The 25,407-nt window shown below is 39.2% G+C and overlaps 1 protein-coding gene across 1 annotated transcript in view; it reads left to right on the top strand.

The window, feature by feature from the left end:
- Positions 1-1,145: 1,145 nt before the first annotated feature.
- The window catches only part of HMGCLL1 (3-hydroxy-3-methylglutaryl-CoA lyase like 1), a 79,941-nt gene continuing 55,679 nt past the window's right edge, over positions 1,146-25,407 (top strand). Inside the window, exons 1-2 of the mRNA XM_075148034.1 lie at positions 1,146-1,336; positions 24,546-24,623. Coding sequence (XP_075004135.1) covers positions 1,220-1,336; positions 24,546-24,623 — 195 coding nt within the window. The 5' untranslated portion in view covers positions 1,146-1,219. The remainder of the gene's footprint in view (positions 1,337-24,545; positions 24,624-25,407) is intronic.

The following is a 25,407-nucleotide window of genomic DNA, read 5'->3' as shown; positions in this document are numbered from 1 at the left end:
TGTATTTTAAATATTTTATTTCTGAAAAGCTGTTGTTATCCTTGAAAAACAAAAATTTCCCAATCAATCCATCAGCATCTAGTTTTGGTTTACAGTGGCACTCAGAAACAGGGAGGGTTTTGGACGCACAAACCAGCAAGCTTGAAATGCAAAACAGCAAAAGAAAAAGATGGTGCTTTGAGAGCATCATGTCTACCCGTGAATGACTGAAACAGAGACTTGGCTGTAAACCTGATAACCTTTTGCAGAAAATGACCGAGGGAAACGTTAGTGAATTTAACAAAAAATCCCCGATACCCCGGAAAAGGAATGATCCAGAAACAACTTCCAATGCATACGGTATTTCGCTTGAGAGTAGTTTGGAAAGTTGGCTGACATGCTGAATGCTGAAGGAGATGACAAAATATAACCTGCTGCTTCTGAGAGAGCTGTTAAAACCCGGAAAGTATTCCATTTGCTATGTTCTGAGTTTCTGCTACCCAAATGAAAAGCATAAACGCAAGCGCAGGCATAAAGCCACTTGTCAAAGACCTGCTGCCACCTGAACGGCCGAGTGAGCGGGACAGGTTTTATTCCGCATCGTTTGCACAGCCCGAGGATCCCAAACGGGGCAAGCGGGCTCGGCGTCGAAGCAGCCCTGCCTCTTCTCCTTGCTCCTCTCTTTCCCCTCAAGCCTTCTGCCAAAAGCATTTAAAGCCCAGGCTGGGCCCCCTTTCCCCGGGTGTGCGGAGTGTCAGGAGGGACGTGGGGCAGGACGGCTGGCTGTCCCCATGCTCGTGCCCCCCCCGAGCCCGCCGGGCCCCCGAGTCTCCTCAGAGGTTTCTCCCCCACCCCCGCCCCGCAGCGGCAGGCAGCTGCGGCGCTGGCCAGGCCCGCACCAAAGGCGGGCAGCCACCGCCGGGGCTCCTCTGCCGGGCGCCCTCAGCGCCCGGGAGGGTGAGGAGGGGGAGGCGAGGAGAGGTGGCAGCCGCGCGGCCGCCTCGGGTTGGCGGGTCGGCGGGCTGAGGCGGTTGCCGCAGCAGCCGCGGAGGGGGCACGGCGGGGATGCCGGAGCGGCGGGCTCCCGCGCTCCGCCAATCACAGGCGCTGCTCGGGGCCGGGCTGCAGCCAGTGGCTGCGGCGGGGGCTGCGGCGGGCGCGGGGCCGGGGGGGCTGCGGCTGGCCGGAAGGCTGCGACGACCTTGCGGCTGGCTGCCGGGCGCCCGGCGAGCGCCCCGCCATGGGCACGGTGCCGTCGGCACTGAAGCACTGCCTCAGCTACCAGCACCTCCTCAAGGAGCAGCTGTGGATCGGGGAGCCGGTCGCGCCGCCGCCTGCGGCTCCGCACCCCGGGCAGGTATCGCCGGGCGGGGGTGAAGGGATGGGACGGTGCCGGCCCTGCGAGGCGCGGCAGCCGCCAGGGGGAGGCCGGGGCCCGCCGGGCGCGGGGAGCCGCCGCCGCCGCCGCCCCCTCGCCGCCGCCCCCTCGCCCCCTCCCTCACGCACGTACCTTGCGTCCTTCCTGCCCCCTGCCCGCGCCCGGCCCCCGCCCCTCGCCCCCCTCCCTGCACGCCCCGCCGGCCCTCCCGCCGGCCGCCGCCGAGTGTAAGGGTGTGCAAGGAGGAGCGGGGGCCTCTCTCTCATCCCCACACGCCGCTGGGCCTTTCCTGAACACGAGTGGTTTTAAACCATCTGATTGGTAGTGCGGACACAGCTGGGCATCTCTAGTGGCGCTGGGGGCGGGGACGAGGCAGTGTTAAAGAAATCCACTCATCTGTCGTGTCCCCCCCCCCCGTTATAATCCACTGTGTGAAAAGTCGTAAAACAGTAGGGTGACATATTTTGGCGAGGCCACACTGTGGCCCTTGCTCCCTGGAGTTTGTATGTCTCAAAGGAGTGTGGTGGGCCCATCTGCTGTCGGGTGGAGAGTCACCGCAGCAGTAAGGGTGTGGAGGCAGAGCCGCCAACTCCTCTGGAGCAGCTGCACCCCCTGTTTGGCCTGGGGAGCTCTGACTACCGATGGGATTGTCATGGAGGGATGAGCGAATGTGGTTGCTCACCCTCCTGCCTGTCAGCTCTGAAGGGGTGTGGAGAGTGGCTGGAGATAGTGGGGAGTGGGAGGGGAAGTTAAGTGAGGAGGCACGTGGACAGGCGGCCGAATGAAGACCATAGGCCATGACTGTCCTAATCATGGCTTTGGAAGGAAAGAAATGAAGAAAAGGGAAAGCTACCAGTGGCTTTTAGGGAGAGGCTGCATAAAGGACATTGGAGGAAGATGTCAGTATGAAGTACTCAAATAAGGAAATAATCCTGAGCATGACATTGCCTTTACTATAACAACGCACTTATTGTTGGGGCATATTGTGTCTGAACTGTCATTCACTCCGAGTCTAACTCCAGTAATCAGTCGGTGCTTCAAACACTAAAAAACATGAGCAAAGCCTAGAACAAAATTTGTTTAAAAATCATGTCTTAAAAAAATGCACTTCTTGTTCATTGCATCTTTCTTCTGTTTTCTACACCTTTCAGATATACCGGGGGTGCATCTTCCATTTTTCTCCACCATCTGGAAGTGTAATTTAATTATTAGGTAGTAATGTAACTTCAGAGGTGGGGAGATCATGAAAAATAGAATGTTCTGAGTGCCATGAAAGCTGGCAGCATTGTAATTTTGCTTCAGATGATCTGGGCTTGATATCTCAAAAGCTACATATATGGAATATCCAAAGCAATACTGTTGTGAGCACAAGCTTTGTATAGGTAAACTCCATACAGCTTCTAGCTATCACAATTCCCTGAGAATAGTGTCTATCCAGCATTGAATTTTGGGGAAAAAATCAAACATAATTCCTTCAGTTGTTTCTGTAAAAGTGGAAAAATGTTTTCTTACTGTAAAAAGAAATAAAATAGAATGAAGGGACTTTTATGTATTAGGCATGAAGCAAACCACTACAATCCTCTTCATGTGCCCTTGCTACATTTTGGTGCATCATTTTCTTTGACAAGATGTGAACGTTTTTAAAAAATTCGTTCAAAATACCTTGATATGCCACTTGATTGCATCAGTCTCTGCCCCCTATCAGACAAAGCATCTGAAAGGTTCAAGGGCTTTTGCAACAGAGAGGGTTTGAAGTCAAAGACAAGCAATAACATCTTCCCAGAAAATCGTAGATTAAAAAAAAAAGGTTTCTTTATTGTAATGGTGCCTGTAACTTTTGCTTCATTTTTGCAGTGCTCTTCTTTCATTTTCATCATCATCACTTTCTGTATCCAAGGAATATCCAAGGATACAGAAAGATGTCTTCCTCAGTAAATAGCAAACATGAGAATTTGCTACTTATCTTCCCTGTGCACATTGATGTGATTATAAGCTGCACAGTCTACTGAGCCCATTGACACTAATTAAGTCTGGAGTTGCTCACTGTTAATGTTTTAACACTTGCTTCTGCATTACCTCGCTGTGATTTTTATTAGATGATTTTAATAATTTTCTGTACTTTACATGAATCTGTTCAAATTTCCATTTTTCTCACATGGATGCTTAAACAACCCATAAAGATTTTCCTTACACTTGACTGCATTCTATACCAATCCTGTTCAAGAAAAAACGTGTTCCTCTTTATGTGATCTAGAAACCATACTAGCTCAAGTGATGGTTGTAAGAAGTGGTTTTTTTTGTTTTGACCAGTGTGTTCAAGACTGTTATGGGGACACCACTGTAATCACGTTTATGTGGGTACACCAAGAAATAAAATAGGGGAAGGGATTTAAGGTGCAAGAACATTTTCCCAGAAATAATTTAGTGCTTTCATGGCTGATGAAAATAAGGAGTTGATTTTCTTGCTGAAATCTTTTCAGGAGTTTTTCAGGATTTTTCTTTAAACACAAGTGAAAATGTAGGTGTTATTAGAGTGTTGCTACCAGGGCTCTGTAAAACTAAAATAATTCCATTTTGTCTAAAAAACCCCAAATATATAAAAATTTGTTTATATACTGTGCTGACTAATTTGTACAGGTCCAGGTTTAACCACTTGGAGCTGTATCGGAGGCAAAATAATAGGTCCTAGAGTGAATAGTGGAATGTCTTAGTCTTTGTTTTCTCTTAATTTTCCTGTTTCATTTAGCCAACAATTTTGTAGTATTTTTACAACTATATTTGACTTTAAAACATAGGGTTGCTTGAGGAGCAAAGTTATTGAAAAGGAGAGATGAAAAGCAAAAGGTAATTGGGCTAATGGCTAGATAGAAAGTAAACAGATTTTTCTACTATCTAGTAGTAGAATTTACTAATATCTATTTCACTCTTATTTAGACTAGTCTGTATTACGTAAAAGAATTATCAAACACCTGACTAGTCAATGGGATATCACATTCCTCTTGCAGTATCTTCATCTTATTCCATTTTCTTAATTTCTTAATCTTGTTTGCTTCAGAAATAGTCATGTTTCATGCACGGGGATCCTAGTTCTGCTTCATTCTCTTAGCATTACCTCAGTGTATACTGTTTTTATTAATGGGTCTGATTAATTTAATATCAAAGGTCTGATTAATTTTACAAAATAGGAGTTATAGCTACATGAGAATTTGTTAAAGATGTGGATTTATATCAGAATTGTAAAATGTGCTAGGATCTACTTAGAAAGGAGGTGGCAGTAGATGTTGCAATATTAGGGAGATTTCCGCAGTGATCGAGATTGCTACTGATGGTGACTCATAGCACTTGACTGGAATTTGTAATGTCCTTTGTCTTCTGTTTTGTAAAAAGCTCAGGCTGAGCAGCAGGGAGGAAGGCTAGCTGTTCATCCACTGCTGATGGTTGTCCTCTGGCTTAGCAAGAACCTTCTGGCTGGAAGAAGAGATGGTCTGAGAGCAACTGACATTGGTCTCATCCTACAGAGTTGACATTATGTTTTCATGTAGGTTTAAATGGAATTTTAATGCATTAGGAATATGCTAAGGACACAGCAGGGAAGAGCTGGATGGCTAAAAAAGTGGTGTAAAAGACTGGGATGAAATTTGAGGATACAGAATGATTAGGTACTTTGAGACTAATAACCCAAACTAGAAACTGTGACGTTATTAGTTAGAAGCGATTGAAGAAGAGAAGAACCTTGGAATACTCACAAATCATAGGAGGACTATGAGCTGCCAATACAGTACAGCTGTTAAAAAAATCAGATTAAGTCCTCGGATATATCAGATCAAGTATTTCCAGTCAAACAGGGAAATGTTAGTGCCACTGCAAAAGACTGTGTCTGAGGCTTGTTCAGTTTTGGTTAGCCATGATCAAGAAATTGAATTCCAGCTGGGACAAATTAGGTCTGCACCACTGGAATGGTCAGAAAAATGGAAATGAAATGTAAAATGACTTTGGTTTGTTTGATATCTAGTGTTAAGTCCTGGAGAATGGGCAGGCAGGGAGGGAAGAAGAGGAAAGAGCTGCTTAAAATAAAGGAATATGTTGCTACACACAAACGCTTATAATCTGTCTATATATTAAATACAGAGTAAAAATTTAAAAGCTGAGTATCAAGTGGTGACATTCTTTAATAGCTTTCTAATCAAAATAATGAGGGTGAATAACCTATATGATTTAGGTTTAGAAAAAGGATTATACGTTTTCGTTTCCATAGTAGTGAACATGATTGGATTCTTAAGAGATTTTAAAGTTTATATACTGAGGAATAGAGGATGAGATACTTAAATGATGTAAAATAGGGACAATTCCAAATCCAGTTTTTAATTACATTGCATGGCTTACAATAATTTGGAAAAAATAGAATTAATTAAGGTCAGAGTGTCAACTTCAGTGTGAATATTAATCTTCTGCTACTTTAAATCAGTGCATCCTACTCTACTCTACAAGAGGGTAGTGGCTAAACATAGCTAAGTAATAAGCATCTTTCTCTTAGACCTTTCTGTTTTAACGTACCACAAGCTAGGTGTACTAAGAGGTATAGTATGTTAGGATTATATTAGGAGTTATATAGTTTGGTAAGGGCTGCCTACATCTACCGCAAGCAAAGCAAAAGTAAGTAAAAAATAAAACTCTAGTATCCTGCTCTGCTGGATGTGGCTGTGACTCTAGGACGCGTAAATCTATCTAAATAATGCTAATGTGTGCTATGTTATCTTGTAGGATTTCTGTCACAGATTTAGGCTGTCATATGGGATGCAATACCCATAGTTATTAACAGTTGTAAGTATATTATCATGGGAAAGCACAGTGTACATTATTGTCAGTTTTATAACTGGAGAGGAACACAAATTCTACATACTAAATATGTATAATGACGAACAAAAGCTTAGGTCCGCTAATTTAGACAGCGAACTTGTGTTTCAGGTTCCAATGATTTATATGCTACATGCCTAAATAGCCAGACCTAAAACACACAGCCTAAGATTCCCTCATCTCCTCACCGCATGACACTCTTGGATCAAGAGATGCACACAAATGTCTTTCTTTTGCAGTTTTAATTTGCTAGTTTAGATTTTGCAATATACTATCATGTTTTAAACATATGCTAGAAACCTCTCAAATTTATTTTTAAAGTAACTCAAGAATAACAATGAAAACCACAGTCCATGTGACAATTATGTATATTTGTCCTAACCACGTCTTGTATTTGATGGTTGATTCTTGATTCAAATTACAGCATAAAAAATGAGGCATATGGTATTATGCTACCTGGGAGGAGAAGGCATGTCTGTTTTATTTGAGTCTTCTAGCTACACCTCAGAGCAACTGATTTGAGACACACTATATTTCATGTTCTTTTTATCTCCACGTAATTATATATTCCAGGACCAAATTCACATTTGCAGGCTCTCCTTAAATAACTATTTAGACTATTTTAATTTCTTATTTAATTTATTTAGTTTAAGAAGTACTATAAAAATTTGCTGTCAACAATATTGCAAATATATTAATTTATAATGACAATTACAATATGCAAGAAATACATCATAATTTACATTCAGGTTTTTCTGATCTGCTGAAAATTGCATATAAAGTGTATTTTTAATAGAGAAAAAATAAGTTTATATTGCAGAATTCTTGTTTCTTGACTTTTTAAAAGGATGACGTTATTTAAAGATACTTAATGAAATCAGCATAGAGAAAGTATATTAATTGCATGGGGCAAAGATCTTGTATCCTTTTTTTTTTCTGTCTCCTTTACCCACCATTCTTACCTCATTCTGTGTTTTCATCATGAACTTCCAAGGTATTTAGATTTTATGTGTTCTTTCATGTAATTTAAGAGTAAATAGCTGATCGCTAAGAGACTTTGAAATTCCTGGTTTCCAGCCCTTCATATTCCTCCACATGTAGAGGCCTTGTCAATACAGAACTCAATAGATGGATCTTTTTCTTGATGAATACATCACAAGAATGGGCCTTTTTTTGTTTTGTTGCGGATTCCCAAGCAACATTTATTTTCTTAATGTTCATAAGATGTAGAACATACAAAGTTATTAAAAAAATTAAAACAAATAGAAGAATAAAGTAGAAAGGATTACTATAACTATAAATGAGAATTAAATTAGAAACTATTAAGTTCCTATCAGCATGCTGTATCTTTTCTAGATGACTTTGGAGATGATAAATGATATTTGATACATGCTGACACTGAAGATAGTAAATAAAACACAAAAACATGCTCCCACTGAATTTAACTGGAATAAAGAGAGTTCGACGCTAAGCTCTTTCCAAAATTTTCTTTGCATTCAAGAGGAGTTTCCCCTTTAGAAGATCCACTCAGTAGACTCATGCCAATTTTTTCAGCCAGGTATTCTTTATGCTGCAGAATAAGAGCTCAAGAACATTGGTGGATAAAATGTTGAAGGCAGAAGGTCCAAAAAGGCTAAGTAATTGGTTTGCTAAAGGTGCCAGACAGGATGTTAGAAGTTAAGAGGCTGATAATAAAAGTGTAAGTTTGACCTAAATGGAGTCACTAACTTTTAGTTCTTTTCTATGGATTGTAAGTAGTGGAAAGATAACAGGAGCTTTTTAGTTGATACAGATTTATGCTATATTGGGATTATTATGTGTGTTTAGAACTTTATAATACAGCTGGAAATGTTGTGAAGGATTTTACAGATCTTGCTCTGCAAATTTGGGAATTAAAAAAATGCACAGGAAATTTCTACTCAGACCCAACATCTGTTTTTTGGTGAGATCCCATTTTTGACTTGTCCCACCTCCACCTCCTTCAAAGCCTACATATGGGCACAGTGATGTTCATTTCCTCTCTTGCCAGTTCAAGGAAAAAGATTAATTTCAGACACACCATGTGTCAAATCATCTTTTTAAAATTCATACACCTTGAGATCATTCTTCTTAATTCATTTTCTCATTGCCTTGGCTGAGAGTGAAGATAAGTGACTTGCCTAACATCAACTAGATCCAAATTTAATTCCTACCGAAATAAATGGGAATATTATCTTTATCTTAGGTTTTAATAAGGATTTTATTTACAATTTGTGGATCTTCTAGCTTCTGGTTTGGGTAAGAAAATCTCACAAGTGCCTTGTAAGACTACTGTAAGACTTACCAGTTGGTCAGACAGAAGTTTTCATAAAGCAAAATATTTACTGTTCCTAATTAATCAAATTTTGTATCTTTGAACTGTCTGATGAGGTGAGTAATAAATAGTAGTAACAGTCATCTCTATAGTGGCTGGGATCACAAGTTAGTTTTTTTTCACTTAGACTTGGCTGAAAGGTGGAATGCTGGGTAGCTAGAATGAAGTTACACTTATTTTCTCTCAGTTTTAATGATAGGACCTTTTTTTGGTGTTTCAGAGGAAAAAGGTAGCTCCAATTCTTGCAGCATCTGGGTTGGACGATTCACTTGTTTATGAAAGTGTGTGTTTGAATTTCAGTTGCTATGAGAATATCATGCAATGAGAAACTGGTGCAGTGTAGGTACAGACCAGAGATAAAGCCGAAATGAGTTCTTGTCACCCTCTGCTCTTTCACAACATAAATATTTGAGGCGTTTAACCAAGGTGATGATTCTCTGAAATTTTAGGAATTGAAGGTTATTGAGATTCTTTGATGTGTCAAATGTGGAAGGAGTTATGTTTAAAGAAACCGTGGGGATCTTCAGAAAAGTAGTTATTTAGTACTTCAGGCTGCGTTGAATTCTCTTCTATTGTTTAGCTCTCTCATTCATTTAACAAAGGTGAAATATTTTCTTAGCATTCTTCTTTTCCCCCAGACGTATATTTAAAAAGATAGATGAAGTATGAAAGAGAAATGTGTATTAAAGATGGTGTGTGGTATTGTGAACTTGCTGAGGAATGTGTACCACCTTAATGCGTGCCAATGCACATCGTAATGCACCTTGACGTACGGTGTAATGAAGTACTATGCACTCAGTAAGGCTAACTGAACCTCAGAAAATACTGGAACAGAAAAATATTAATTTTAAGAATGGGAGTAAAAAGCTATCAGGCACAGCTTTATAGGAAAAGGTTCTCTCTGGCTATCTACTCCATCCATCTTCTGTCACATAGAAAAACTCATCAGGATATTGAAACTCTGAGAAAAGTTGCTTTATTGGCTGATCTGGAATTTCTGAGATAAGAGCATTGTAGCTCCATGATCAAAATCAATTTTTCATACTGTGCTAAATACCAGTAAAAGTTAATTCAGCATTTTTGCTTTTCAGCAAAAGGGAAATATTTTATTACTGCTGTATTAATGTACAGTAATGCCCCTTTTGGGGCAGAAATGTCAAAATGGTGCGCACACTTTAAAACTAAGTAGTGCAGTGGAGATAAAAGTTTTTTCCTTTTTGTAATATGTTGATAGTGACATAGGTTGTAACGAATAATAAAGAGTTTATTAAATATGAGATTATGAATCAGATACAGGCTTTATTTTTCTGACGATCTGGTCTTTTAATCAATCTCTCACTCCGGAGGAATCAGAAAACTGATAAATGTGTGATTTACATTTCAGGAAAATACTTTCAGGTATTAGAGTTGGAAGTAATCAGCTCATGACTTTTCAGACTTTTACTGGGCTAGACATAATAGTTGATGGTGAAGATTTCCATCATAGTTTGGGACAAAATTCTAATGTTGCAAAAGATGAAAAAGATGCTGCAGGTGATAAGAAGGAAATTATACTTCCTGTCAGGATGTTGTTGTAGCTGATATTATTTTTAGATAATTCCCTTGTTAAAGGGAGATTTATTTTATGGTTTGGTGTAAATGAATGAAAGTTACTCCAATTGTTATATTACAGTTGAATTTGTTATTTGGATTAAATATACTTACAAGAGTGATTCTCAACAGCTTTTGTGACAAAAACCAGATCTATTACATGCAAAAACTGCTAAAAGGTGCATTGGTAAAAAACTGTGCTGGGTAGACATTTCTTCTTTGTTTGGCTGGTTTTTTGTCCACAGATGTTAGCTGTTTTGTATGGGAATAAAGGTGTTAGTTTATGAGTTTCTTGGAAAAAAAATTTAAAGGCTTTGAATGCATGAGATGTGTGGACTGAAGCGCCAGAGGACATTGGTGGAATGTTAGGTGAAACCCATAGGGAAATAATTCAACAGCAGCATCTGGAAAGGAACTGTATGTGGCTTTAGGGTTTACTTTTAATGCAAGTAGTTAAGATGAGATTAAATATAGGTGTTAGTATGTGAGAAATGGGGGAGCAAGGTAAGTGATGAAGGTATATCATGTGGAATACTGGGATTAGGAAAAAGATTTAACAGAATCCACAGCTGATCACAGCTGAATTTTTAAAAGCCTGGAAACATAATTTGAATTGAACTATATGTTGGCTTCATATAAAGCAAAACAGCTTAACATGAAGAATTTATTGGGGAAAAAGAAGAGAGAGGATAGGCAAGTTCCTTGGCCCTGCCGTGTCTCACTTTTGCCTGAATGGTATGAAGAAGACGGAAAGTTAAGCTACTAAGCCAGTGGGCTGTTGGCTATAGAGAGGAATCAACTGGTGATTGAGAATTTTCTCTTGTCTCCCTGCAGTTTTTTGATATTTAGGACTTGGTTCAATTGCCTAAGCACAGTTGTCTGGTGCCATGTGAGATGCCCTAAGGTAGCTGAGATGACTTATAGGGTTGGCAGATATCAAACAGGATTTATGGGAGACCTGTGCCCTCTGGCGCAATAGCTGGAAGTCAGGTGGGACGCATCTCAAATGCACTAGGTGCCTGTAATTAGCCATCTGACTTGTGCCCTTACTACTCGGCTGAGTTGTTTCACGTGCTTTTGGCCATTGCTGACAGTGCTGAGAAGTGGTTTGATTCAGTCAGCCACACTTCATTGCTGATGCCATTTAAGCTGCCCTGTAATATCCTACTTTACCTTCAGCTGCCAAAAAAGGTCCTGTGTCCTACATGCTGTGTTTAGGGAACCTTAAGACATTATATGTGAATATATAAATTGACTGTACTGGGATACCTAGAACACCTAGACATAAATGTGTAGATACCTAAGTTCAGGTGTCTTAAAGTCCAGTTGAATCCTGCCATTAAGAACATTTCAGGACATTTTGAGCTTAGTGAGAGGTATGGCTCGATTGCCATTTAGTCCCTAAGTAGTATTATCTACCATTAGAGTTTAGAACAATCCTTTGGTCAAGATTATGTGTCACATTGAAATGAAAGTACAGCTAATAGTAATACTGTTAGATATTTTTCACTTATTTCATGCTCAGTTAACAGTGACCCACTGGTCTTATTACCAGTTTTACAACAACACACATTCCTTTCTCATCTGTTGTACAACTTATTATCCAGAATATGGAGGCTGAAAAAAATCATCCTAAATGTGCAAAGTCTAGAAGTGGAAGCAATAAAAAATTAGGAAATCTCATGATTCATTTTGCCATGACAACCCTTAATCTTCTCAAATAGTCTGAAGTGATATGATCCCATTTTGGTTTTGTCTTTGTCATAGTTTCTTCAGCACCATAGTTTCTTCTCCTTGTTCCACTCTACTGTTTTCAGGTTTGCATGAGTAGAACATGGTAAAATATTATTACATTGCTATTTAATGTAATAAATTGGAAATGTAACCAGTTCAGCAGAAGCTGTGACCTATCATTATGAGTACTTTTTAATAAGCTCATAAAAACTGATAAAATTTTTAAATGTTTATTTTAAAAATAAGGCATTATATCTGTCTTTTTTCTAAATTTCATATAAGCAAAATTTTCAATAGCTTTAATTATTATCAGTTAAATGGGCAGAAAATGATATTCTTTAAATATGTTTATTCTTTAAACATTTGACTGATTCCATTGTGAAAATGGAACATTTTTATAACATCCAGAATGGCGTAGCATTCAAGATACCATAATTTCCTTCCTACTTGGGAAATTATTATGGTAACACTTTGCAGATGTTATTTTTCTAAAGAGCTTTATAAATTTTAAATTCTCCTGAAGGATGAGTTGCCAACAGTGGCTAAATAAATAACCATTAAACTACTGTCATTTTTATCAGTGACTTTTGGGAAAAGAGCTATGGAGAACATAGTGGTGGGCCAGAAGTACTTGAATTAAAGATTTTCTTGAACTTTTAGGCACTGCCTTTGATTTTGATGACCATAATAATTGAGAGTAATGGATTTATTTCCAGCTTTTTACTTGAGTTCTTAAAGATCTATGCATAACTCACTTTTATTGTCAATGAGGTATTTAAAAGAGACTTAACTGATAGGGCGGATGGGCTAGCTTGTCAATGTATTTGTTCCCCCCCCCCCCCCATTGATATCCCAAAGCATTATAAAGGACAAATTACTTTCACATGTTGGTCTTGTAAGGATGATCATGCCCTCTGCTTTTTCAGTGTGTGTGGAGAAACACCACTCTTTCTGCCTTCTAGAATTCTGTCTTCAGTCTTGCCTGTAAAACACCATACACACCATAACACTATTACCATAAATAATAGTAAAGGAAAGTGTGGGAGGTTTTGGCTCCAGTGTCATCAGTATGCTGTTGATCTCAGTTCTCTGTATTCTTTTCATCCAGCCCAGATGGCAGAGTATAATTGCTTTTCCAGGCTTTGACCAAGATAGGGATATGGATGAAAGTGAGTTGGCTGCAAATCAACTTGGTTAATGGAGAAATGCTGCTTGTTAGCCAAGGGAAGCATTTAGGGAAATAGAAAAAGGTAATGTGTACACCATGTCCTGAAAATACATACTTAATTTTTGCTAAAGTGACTGGCTGTGTTGGCCTCTTACTAACAACAGAGGCCTCTAATACCATTTGTTATTAATGATTCCATTGTAACACAAGTCTAACTGTGGTTGTCTATGCCTCTGCTACCACCTGACTCTAGTAATACACTCCCTTCATCATTATTTTGCAAGTTATCCAAAATTATCTGTGACTACAGCACATCTGTCTGCTTTTAGGTTGCGTGAACTGTTAGCTGTAATTGACACTTGTATTCAAACCTCTGTGATTCCACGTGCTCTACATTTGTTGAAAATAGCAACAAATGTTTTTTAGAAGATGGCAAGTCGTCAGTGATAATTCAGAAAGTTCAGACTCGTCCAGGAGACTGTTATTTGACAGATTTGGTCTATTTTTTTGTTCTGTCAGGTTATGAATGATTTCATGTACAATACAGACGTGAATATTAAATAAGGGATTTCTTTGTTTTCAAAGATTGTGAACAGTCTTTTGGCTTGATTTTATCCTTCTGAGTATTTGTCCTGTAATGCTACTACTTTTTTTCAGAGCATCCAACATCATGGCAGAGAATTGGATGTGGTTTGCAGTCGTTCTTAGAACTAGCTGCTCCTTCTGTTAGACATTCATTCCCCAGTTCCTGAGATCTCATTTTTGACAGGCTGTCAGATCAGCAGTTTCAGTAGTCTACATCTGCCTGTGGAATTTTCTGATCCGCTGGAGCTTGCAGTTGGCAAATTGTAAGCCATGACCACCAGAAATGTTTGCATGACTCTCTACTGACATGTAATAAGTTGTCCTTGGCAGTACAGTTAGAGTGTAGCATGGATTGTCATGATTTTGATGATGACAATTTAAAATCAGTAACTTTATGCAATCCAAGTGTTCATGTTTCTTATCTTCGCTGACTAAAGGGAGAGGCTTCTAGGAGTCTGTAACCATCTTCACACCATAATCATTTTTATATGTATTTTCCAGTACACTTTCACTGGCTTTGTTTAAATTGAGATATCAAAATTTTTGAAGAACAATAAGATTAAAAACCAATAAAGTATGTAAATTAATAATAAATCTAGAATGTTGATATTTATATGCCTATATTTCCCCTAAATACTTATTTTTAATATTTGAAATACTACTGCTAATTGCATTTTATGTAATAATGTTATTTGTATGTTTCTTCATGAATGTTTATATTTTGAATAGGTGGTCTTAATAGATTTTGCTCTTTACCATTATGTAAGGTGGGAAATACAGCTTTTATTAATTTTCTACCCAACATAGCCATTACTGTGTACCTGAGATATGACCACCGGTTAAGTTGTGTTCTATCATTTCGTTGTATCTGTGCTTTACACAGTTTGGGGGGCTGAAAGCAATATATGAAAAGTTACAAAGCAAGGACTTAATCAGAACCGAAGCTAAAGAATATAGGCTAGCAATTCATGGTTTTATATACTGCTACTGGGAAAACATGTGCCCAGTGTAGTAGATCAGTGTAGCCCTTCAATCTTGGTAGAAATACCGTTACGTTTTGTGTTCTCTTCAAATAATGGAGAGATCAAGAAGAAAATCTAGTTTATGAAGAACCTGAGAAGGTCATAAAAAAATACAGGATAATATTATATCAGTATGGTAACCCATGTAATTTGTTTGACTAAGAGTAGTAGTTTCAGAATGCATTCCAAACCCACAACACGATAAAAAAACAGTGAGGAATCTTTAAGTCTGTTTATTACTTCTGAACTTGGCACTTCCTCACAAAAGGGGAAAATGAGGAATAGTCTAAGAATGAACGTCAGTTTAGTCTTTGATGTGATATGAAAAATACAACAGAAAACAACTTTCATCCTCTCATGTATTTAAAAATGTATTAATAAATTATTAGAGCTTATTCTTATACTTTTAAAGTAAAAGTGAAAGCAGACACCTCCAAACAGTATTCAAATATATGACTACCCTTTCAATTAAATAAAACAGAAAGAGCCAGGGTTTCAGTTTATGTGTATTCATAGTTCAAGCCGAGTTCACTTGAATTGGTTATACAAGGCAAATTGTATGTTGGAGGCAGCTGCAGGTTTTGTTTGCATCTCTGAGCAGCTAAGCACATCCACTGTAAGCAAAAGGGTGAACTGCAAATCATAGAAAACAACATTCAGCAGGTGTTTCACACAAAGTATGTGAGAGTTGACCTCTTCTGATCTAGTATAAAGGAAAATAGTCTGAGAAGTGAGGAATTCCTTTTCTTATTCCCTTTGTTAGACTCCTGCAGACAGAGCTTATATTGATTTATTAACTCTGCAGCTCTTTTGGAAAATGTGCTATTTTATGCTTGGCCTGAAAGAAGTGTCCTTTCATATAGAAAGGAGTTGCTTATTTGATTTGCTACATCTTGTTATGTTTTGCTAAGACCTGGGAGATACTGTGCTGTGAAATCGGTTTGCCCCCTGAGTACCCCTCCGGTGATTCTCTGTGCGGTAAGTGATTTAGCACAATTGCATATCATGCCTCGGTTTTCTCTTTTATGAGCGGAGTTGTATTTGTGTATCAGACAGAGCTCTTTTACTGTTAGTTGGATTTTGGTGTATTTTTTCGTGTCAAACCCTTGTTTGTTGCTTGAACAAGACATTATCCTTTGGAATTACTCTCATAGCATCTGTAGCCTCCACTGGGTAAGGAGATTGTGCAGCAGGATCAGAGAGAGTTAACGTACAAAGCACTAACTTTCAGACGTAGCTTATGACTGCTGCTGCTCTAATCTGGAGCATGTGATAATTCTGGCCTCCATCAACAAAGCTTCTACTTACAGTGCTAGCCATCAACAACTACTGCACTTTCTTTTTAGGTACAACTGATAGAAAGGGGCAAAGAGAGGGAGAAATAGGCTGCATTCTACTCCCAGCAAGTATGACTTGGGGTAAAGAAATGCTTAAGGAGTATATATCTGAACTGGACGTCAGGGAGCAAGAATCAGATATTGCAGATATCTTATTATTCTAGAATAAGAAATTTCTCTCAGTTTGATGGTCAGGGAGCAGTGAGGGCCAGCAGCTCCCTAAGGGAGGGGAGCTGAGGGTGGTAACAGGGCTGGCAGGTCACCAGCCAGGGCCCAGTCCTACAGTAGCTAAGTGAGGTGAGCAGGGTAGGTCTAGAGGTGGTAGCCGTGTTCGGGCAAGAGTCCAGGTCATCGGGCAAGTTTGTGGTGATGAGGGACATCCAAAGTTGGGAGTGCAGGTCAGTGAGTCAGGGTCAGGATTCGGTCCAGCGATGATAATCAGGGTTGGGTACGCAGCCCAGTGACCATCAGGCAGGTTCATACTGATGAGAGAGGTCCAAGGTCAAACTGGAAACTCAGTCCGTGGGGCAAGCTCTGGATCAATGTGAATGCTCTGTTTACAGAGGAGCTACGGGAAAACAAGGAGGGAAGAATTCAGTTGATCTGAATTGCTTCTAATGCGTAGCTTGGGCAGAAGAATAGAAATCATGCCAGTTGCTCTGAAATAGGAATTAGAATCCTCTTCACCGGACTGATGCTTCTTAAATATCCATGTGCTGCTACATGTTGCCTTTCATATACCTGGAAAATTGCTGATGTGTAAGGTATCGGTTGCTGAGGGTATATTTTGATTTTAAATGATCTGCTACAAGGGGTAATGTTACTTCCTCTGTCCTATGTATTTATCTGCATTCCAGTTTTTCAGGGAGGAAGAGCTTAGAAGCAAGGATGAAATGCGGCAGCAGGATGGATTTGGAATCACGTCAGCAAGGAAGGGTGAAAACTTAATTTAGAATGACAAAAAGAATACATTGCCTACTGAGCTCTTGGAGGAACTCAAAAGAAGTTCCTCCGATTTCTCTTGGTAACTCATTAGAGGATATATAGTTCATTTGACGCAGATGTCTGCTTAGGATTAAGATATCTGAATTAAGACATAAGTAGGTGTTTACAGCAGCTGAAGTTCCTATGATAGCCAGTGCAGATCTAGGATGGGACTCAGTTGCCTAAACATAGGTACCTAGTGCCATTTGAAACACCTAGGATATATGAGACATCCTTATGGGGTAGGCATATCCTGTACATTGTAAAATGCACAAGAGACCTATTTTCTTCTGGAGTGGCATTCAGTCCCCAAGCAGATATACAAACCTGGCGATTGAGATCATCAGCCGCTAGGTGTGAACCTTAGGATGACATGAATTATTCTTCATCTCCATCAGCCATATTAAATAAAGCTCCTTCAGCTGCAGTGGGAATTTAGACATCTAGCATGCCTTTCGACACCTGCATGGGGGGAACCATTTAGAAGCTCAGTTCAGTTGCCTAACAGATGTGTCTAGTGCCATTCAAGATGCCCTGCAGTGTATAGACATCTTGGTAGATTTGAAATGAGACCTATGGTAAATGGGCGAAGTGGGATGCATGCCCTTCCTGAGCAGTGCTTGGAGGCCAGAACTCTTAAGTCATCCAGAATGACTCCAGGTACATATGTTTAGACAGCAGGAATGAGCTGAGGTTTCTTAACCTTGAGCTGAATACCACTGTTAAACCTCATCTTCTGTAGCTTTGGAAGACCTATTCTAAAGGATTTCCAAAAGGAATAGTAATATATAGATGGTATTTTGCTTTTTTAAATTTATAACAGTATGACCATGAGTAGTGTATTTAAGAGTGTAACTTGAATTTTCTAGTTTTGTGTAAGAATATTATTCTTAACACAGCAACATTTTTTTTATAATCTCTGGAGCATTCCCTATTGATGTCATTTGTTCCCTTTTGAACTGTCAGTTCATCAGAATTCCGCTCACTTGATTGATAGAATTCTTTTTATGAAATATTAATTTCCAATTTCTATATAAAAGTAATAGTTTTTTCTTACTATTTGTTAGTTAATCTTATTTGCACTTTATGACTGTCGTGGTTTAACCTGGCAGGCAGCCAAATACCATGCAGCCGCTCGCTCACTCCCCGCCCCCCCAGCGGGACGGGGAGAGAATCGGAAGGGTAAGAGTGAGAAAAACTCGTGGGTTGAGATAAAGACAGTTTAATAGAACAGAAAAAGGGAAAATAATAATGATAATGATAGAATATACAGAATGAGTGATGCACAATGCAATTGCTCACCACCCGCACTGACCGATAACCAAGTAGCGATCGGCACTTCCTGGATCACGCCTACCGTTCATATACTGAGCATGACGTCACATGGTATGGAATACCCCATTAGCCAGCTGGGCTGGCTGTCCTGATTATGTTCCCTCCCATCTTGTGTACCTAGCTCAGTCAGTAGGCACGGGAGCTGTCCTTGGACTAGCAGGGTACTTAGCAACAACTGAAAACATCAGTGTGTTATCAACATTCTCCTCATACTAAATCCAAAACACAGCATTAGGAAGAAATTTAACCCTATCCCAGCCGAAACCAGGACAATGACCTTTGTCTTTACCATTGAAGTCCTCTTTGTAAACAGGATTAGATCAAACAACTGGCCACTCCAGCAGCATAAGCATTTAGTTTAGTTGAATTCCCCCGTGTTTAAAATCATATTTCTTCTGTTTTCATATGAATGACTTGTATTTTATTGTAAACAGCCCTGCACCAATTTAATAAGTGTACTACCAGATTATATTAGTATTTAATAATTAATGGAAATGACAGTAGAAATGTTAGAGCTTTACTTTACAATAGAAATCCCTACAGTGAATTCTCAGTCAGTTCAGGTAATCTCCTGATATATGTAAATCGCTACTCTTTCATGAGCTCAACAAGCCCTCTAATAAAAGTTGTGAGCACATTAAATTTGAAGAGGTGGACAAAAGTAATACCTGTAGGTTTAATCCCCAGTATAAGAGAGACGTAGACGTACTGGATCAGATCCAGCAAAGGGCCATGAAAATGATTAATGGATTGGAGCGTCTGTCATATAAGGAGAGGCTGAGAGAGTTGAGAGTGCTTAGCCTGGAGAAAAGAAAGCTCAGGGGGACCTTATCAATATGTACAAATACCTAGTGGGGTGAATAAAGAAGACAAAGTCACTGACAGGACAAGAGGCAATGGGCACAAACTGAAGTACAATAAATTCCATTTAAAGATCAGAGAAGTCTTTTTTACTCTGAGGCTGATCAACACTGGAACAGGTTGCCCAGGAGTCTCCATCCTTGGAGATACTCAAGACCCAACTGAACATAGTTCTGGGCAACCTGCTTTCGTTGACCCTGCTCTGAGCAGGGGTGGTTGAACTAGACGATCTCCAGAGGTCTCTGACCTCAATGATTATTTGGTTTATTCCAGATAAGTTAACTGTGCATTTAACTAATTTCATTCTATGATTTACTTGCATTTTATATTTTGCCCTCCTATGGATGATCTCCAGTTGATTGAATTCTTTTTTGAAGTAGGAAGTCCAAAAATAGACACAGTATTTCTACTCATTAAGTGGCAGGCTACAGTTTTATTTTTGACATTCCTGTTCATTATCTAGGCTTAGATTTCCCATCTCATTTTCTTCTTTTTGTTTTTCTTGAGAGCATGATGTTATTGACTCATGTTCAGTTTGTTATTTGTTTTAATATCCCAGTCCTTTTCTATAGAACTGTTTAGTCAGGTACTCTCTATCTTACATTTTACAAAAATCTTCTTTTGGGGGGTCAAAATTACTAAAATGGAGAAATAAGCATGATAGAATTTGTAAAGGACAACATGCAAAAATTCTTCTAATTAGTCAGTCAGCATCAGATACAATAAGGATAGTCCTAAGTGTTGTGTTATGTATTGCTTTTACTGGAATGCATCATATTTATTTCTCTAGTATGTCAATGGAATTTTGAATTCCAGTCCTGTTGTCTAAAGCACTTGCAACTGCTTTGTTTGTGGTATTTCTATGTTACCATTCAGATCATGAATGTGCAATACCATAAGAAAAATTTACTTAATGGAAGCTTCTCAAGGGCTGATGAGTTTTTTTGCTAGTTATGGCCTGTTCCTGGCTGCTGTTCCCCTCGTGGTCATGTCAGCAGCATAAGGCAGAAGTTCTAGGACGAATACTCAATTTATCTTTACTGAGGGATATTCACCAGGTGTGTCCCACTGTTTTCTGAATATTTGTATATATTATTTATATCTCACAGGTGAATCTTCTCCATTTTCCCCCTAACTTGGGAATGAATATGTTTTATATCTGCCTTCCAGTAGTGTGAACTATATAAATAAGAAGTCTCTGCAATACCACTTCAATTATTATTTGATTATGTACTAAGATTTTAATTTCTTCCTGTTTATTTCCTCTATGTCTCGTAAAGTTCAGAGACATCTATGTGTTCAGAAGATTGACCACTGTTTTCTTTGTTTTTCCAGCAACCGTATTATTTATCTCAGAGCCTTCTCCCAGCGTTTGGGCATTTGTCCATGTCACCGCACATGTACATATGGAGTTATGATGCCACCTCCCTGCTGATCCTTGTTTAAAACTGCTCTCCTGAATAATTCTTCCTTGTATAAGATGGACTTACCTTTGTTCAGTTGTCCTCTGTGCCAGAACACCACCTTGTGGAAAAGGAAAGCAGAGCTTCATCTTTGCTTGGTTAGAAAGAATAAAAAGACCTGAACCTCCAGATTCTTCTCCCTTACTTTTGGGTCTTTTCAGTTACTTTTGAGCAGCTCTGGGTAATATTTGCCAGTGCTATTAGTGCCCATATGAATGAGATGCATGGAATAAAAATCAGAAGGCTGAAGGAACCTCAGCACCTTTACTAGAAGTAGTGAAGCAGTGACAGAGCTTAAAAAAGTGTGTTTATTTAATTTTATTACATTTATTGGTATGTTAAGATTATAATGCTTTAATTAAGGGTTACTAGGATTTTGTGTAATAAACTTGAATGTTCAGCTATTCATAGCTCAGGGAAAATGTTTCCGTACAGAAATTTGGCATTCAGTGTTTCAAGCTGAATAGTATGATTTTCCTTTTTCTATTTTTTTTAAAAAGACTCTTTGGCTGCATTCTGTTTTGAGGGAGGCAATTTTTTGTGGTTTTATATGCTTTTTGTTCTCCCTTGGCAAGACTTGATATATAGAAAAAACAAATTTTCCAGGCTCTTAGTCTTTTATGTCAACTGTTTCCTTTTTGATAATTCAAACATTGTACTTTGGTAGCCATTACTTTTTAACAGAGACACTATATAATTCAATAAGCAGTCACCTCTAAGTATCTACCATAACTACTTTTTATACTTTGTTACATAAAAATACTTCATATAATACAATTTAGTAAATTTTTTTTTCTGAAACAAAATGATTTACCTGACATGTTTAGTGCTTAATGTAAGTACTTGTGTATTTTTGTAAGGTTTACCTTTTTTGGATTCTTTTAAAATATAAAAACTATTTTTCATTTTTCTATATATATTTTCTATTTATTATCTGTAGACCATTTAATGCCATTCTTGAAGGTGTCGAAGTGCTCTAAGTTTGTCTCATTGTTGGTTCACATTTGGAATCCTCCAGTTAGAGTTTGGGGAACTCGATCCCTCAGTTCGTGAAGCCCAAGTCCTGGTTGAGGTCTAATGCCATCCAGATAGTGAACAGAGGAGTGTTTAAACTCTGCTTAAGTTCTTAAAGACTTCAGTCTGTTCTGTGGATTTGAAGCTTGCTTAGTGAATGCAGATGGCATTAAGCCTGGCATAGAATGTGGGGAGAAAGATGATCAGAACAGAATTTGTGAGGTGAGTAAGAAACTCGTTGAGGAGGAAATAAGAGATAATGTTGAAAGCAGATTTATTAGACCAAAGAGACATTGCTGGTGGAGTTTCTCAGGTCTTTTTTTAAAACATGTTTCTTCTATAGCACTAGATAATACATGTTTGTGTTAAAATAAGGTAGTCATGTTAGTCCAAATGTTTTCACCAGAAAATATCAAGGTGGTAAGACCTGCTGATGACAGAAAGACAGGAGACATTATCAGTACCACACTGGATGCCACACAGGAGGAACTGAGTGACCTTAAGACAGGGGCAATCAATGTACTGTAGATGAAACTAGATGAAATTCAATGCAAAGTAAGACTCTTCTGGACTCAGAGCCAAGATGTTTACTCTAAGCTGTTAGTTCATCGGCTCGAAGAATGATTTGTCTGTAGTGCTGCCTTGAGTTTCCACTGCGTGGGCCTTGTGAAAGTCAACCTGTACATGGTTCTCAGCGTTGTGTTCAAGAACAGTGAATTCAGGTTGGGACTGACTAGTGGACAGGAAGGCTATAGAGAAAATCAGGGGGTGAGAAACCTGGACTATGGCTCAAAGAGATTGTATGCCTGTAATATCACAGAATAAAAATCAATACTTGAATGCCTTTCTGCAATGTCCCTTCCAAACTTTTGTCCCCTATGAAATCCAAGGGATGCAGACATCCCCTGAACGGCTGTGTGAATGGCTACTGCACATGCTGTAGCTGTGTGAACTGTTCTGTAAAGACAGGTACAGCTCTTTGATTTCAGCAAAAGTTTTACCACAGTAGGAACTGAATAGGATTTACAGGATTTGGCCTAGAAATTGAACATTTTTGCCACCGAAGTTTTATGGACATTTTTCATCCTCTAAATTAAGCTTTGGTTCACATAATCTATTTTAGCTGCTTTTTTTTTCCCAGTCACAGTTTTTCTCATAGCACAGCTGTGGCATTTGTCTTGTAACAAGAAGGATCTGATAATCATGAAATAACCCAGATTTATGCCCGTAGTGCTGAAGTGGTGCCATATTTGTGAAAATAACTTAAAAAAAGAGAAACAATATGCAGCAGATGTGAAGGTTTTACCTTCACATTTAAGTAGGTTTATACTGTCAGCGAGTGTGGGCTTAGCACAGCCTGACAGAGTTTTAACTTGCCAGATGTTCCACGTGATCAAATAGATACTATACAGCTGTTTCCCATTCTTTTTACTGGGCTCAGATAAATACACAATAAATGCTCTGAAATATGTTTATTGTATTTTGGCTAGTGTTGCGGTGGTTGCTGCAGAGAACTTACTTTTATCCATGGGCACTGAGAACGCTGGAGGAAACCAAAGGTGCTGTAGGAATGTTCATTTTCTGTTACCGTGAGGAGAAATTAGCAGCCGTTTGGTTGAAACAACCCTGATGATACTAGCCAGGGAGGGATGAAAAATGGGGTTTTTCATCTGGTTGCGGATGATGTGAGATTAGTGGCCGTATTTACACACTGCAGAAGTGACTTCTGGTCTCTGGGCGAGCTGCGACTCCCACGGGTGGGAGCTGTCCCCCTGGGCTGGCAGTGTCGTCCTTCCCGTGGAGTTTAACTCTCGGGGGAGGTGGTGGGTGCAGTGGGAGCAGCCGTCCCACAGGTAGCTCACGCTAATCCCAGCACAGACTTTCAACACTGGAATGGAGAAACTGGGTCGGATTCTGTATTCAGTGCAATCAGAACACAGGGCGTCTCCAGAGCTCCTGGTGGGGCTGCCTACATCCCTCCTGTCAGCTCATACAGGTGCTGGCAGTGTGCCCCAAGCTGGCCATTTGATTTGTCTTTTAAAGACACATAGCTTTTTGGGGGTCAGTCTGAGCAACTGCTCTGAATTGTTTCAGGACTTAAAGGCCCAGGTTATGTTAACTGCCACACCTGTCAACTTGATTCAATAAGAGAGCAGCTAAATAATAAAAAAGGAAGTTTCATTTCCCTTCACCTGCTTTTCCGCTCTTGTTTCTCCTTCCTCCCCCTCCAACTCCCTGTGCTCTCCTTAGCCCTTTGACCTTACTGCCGCCTTCCTTCCATCCTTTCACTGTCAGCCTCCTGCCTTTCCAGATCTTCCCTTACACCTGGAAAATTCTTCTTCTTGTCTACCAGGGGCCTTCCTTGTTCTCCTTTAAATCCTTCTTTAAACCCTTCATTTTCAGGCAGAGGAATTACTTTCATCTTTCATTAATAATCTCTTCAACATTTCTTGACTGCTCTGTTCTTTTCAGATTTATAGCCTGGTCTTGCAAACATTTACGGAGAAGTAACTGTTCAGTTAAATTAAGAACATTCAGTTAGAAGTTTGAAGGACTGGATCATTCGTTGGGAAGCTTTTTGCAATGGGAATATTTCTCACTCTGTAAAACACAATATTCATTTATGGTTTTATGTACATTTTTATAATAAACATTTGTGGCCTCAGGGGAGCAGTGGAACATGCATGCAGATAACTTCTGCTTTTAACTTTTATTCCCTAACTCAAGGTGTGGAACATGTTCTCACAGATTTTTAAAGGCCGTGAGCAAAGTTACTGTTGACAATATGACTTTATACCCAGAATCATATGAAAGGACAAGTACAAGGTGTACCTTTGATCTTCGTGACCTTCATTGTTTTGTGTTTCAGAAATTGATTTGTATTTCAGGAATCTCAAGCATCTGGACTGCCTGAGTACATAAAGATTGTAGAAGTTGGGCCAAGAGACGGATTACAAAACGAAAAGGTAATTTTTCTCTTTTTTGGGGGTGTGTTTTGACATGGATATCAACATTACTTTCATTGTGTAAAATACATATATCCTGCTAATTGTGTTTCTTCCATTTTGTACCATAAACAAATTTATTGATTTATGTGTTAATAACCATCTTGTATATTAGAATAAAGGTATATTACTATTTAGCCAGATGTTAAATCATATAATTTCTTGCTGTACTTGGTTAACTAGCCTTTCTGTTACTCTACTGCCATTTTTTTCTCTGGTATTTGACTTGTCAATCAATCACATTCTGTCATGACATAACCGGTAAATGCCATGAAACACTGGCTATCTTCATAGTATGTGTTTGTGCTACATGTGCTACTATAGTAGGAATAATACAATAGGTTTTGTCACACTTCCTGCTGAACAGGCACGGAAAGAAAAAGAAATTACTCTCTTTATAATATTTGCCTGAAGAGTTGGTAGGGAAGCATGGAAGAAGATTGAAAGAGACTATGTAAAATAGGGTACATGTATCAAAACATGTAAGCTTACATATATCGTTGTTACTGATATCAAAGGTGTTAACAGTGTAAACAGAATACGAGAATTACTCTGCCTCATCTGTGGAGCTTTTTTTCATTTTTCTCTGGTTGGACTATTCTGTGTTACTATTTCCTTTGTCGCTTTTTTTCTAGGTTGGTGTTTGGTTACTAACAATTAGTGAGCCTAGATCTATAACAAATTACATGGAAGTGCTTCCTCATTCTTTTGTGGTGGACAAAAAATCGAGTAGGATCATGTATAC

The sequence above is a fragment of the Calonectris borealis genome, chromosome 3, assembly GCF_964195595.1.
Source record: "Calonectris borealis chromosome 3, bCalBor7.hap1.2, whole genome shotgun sequence".
NCBI lineage: Eukaryota > Metazoa > Chordata > Aves > Procellariiformes > Procellariidae > Calonectris > Calonectris borealis.
This window is presented reverse-complemented; position numbering and strand designations above follow the sequence as displayed.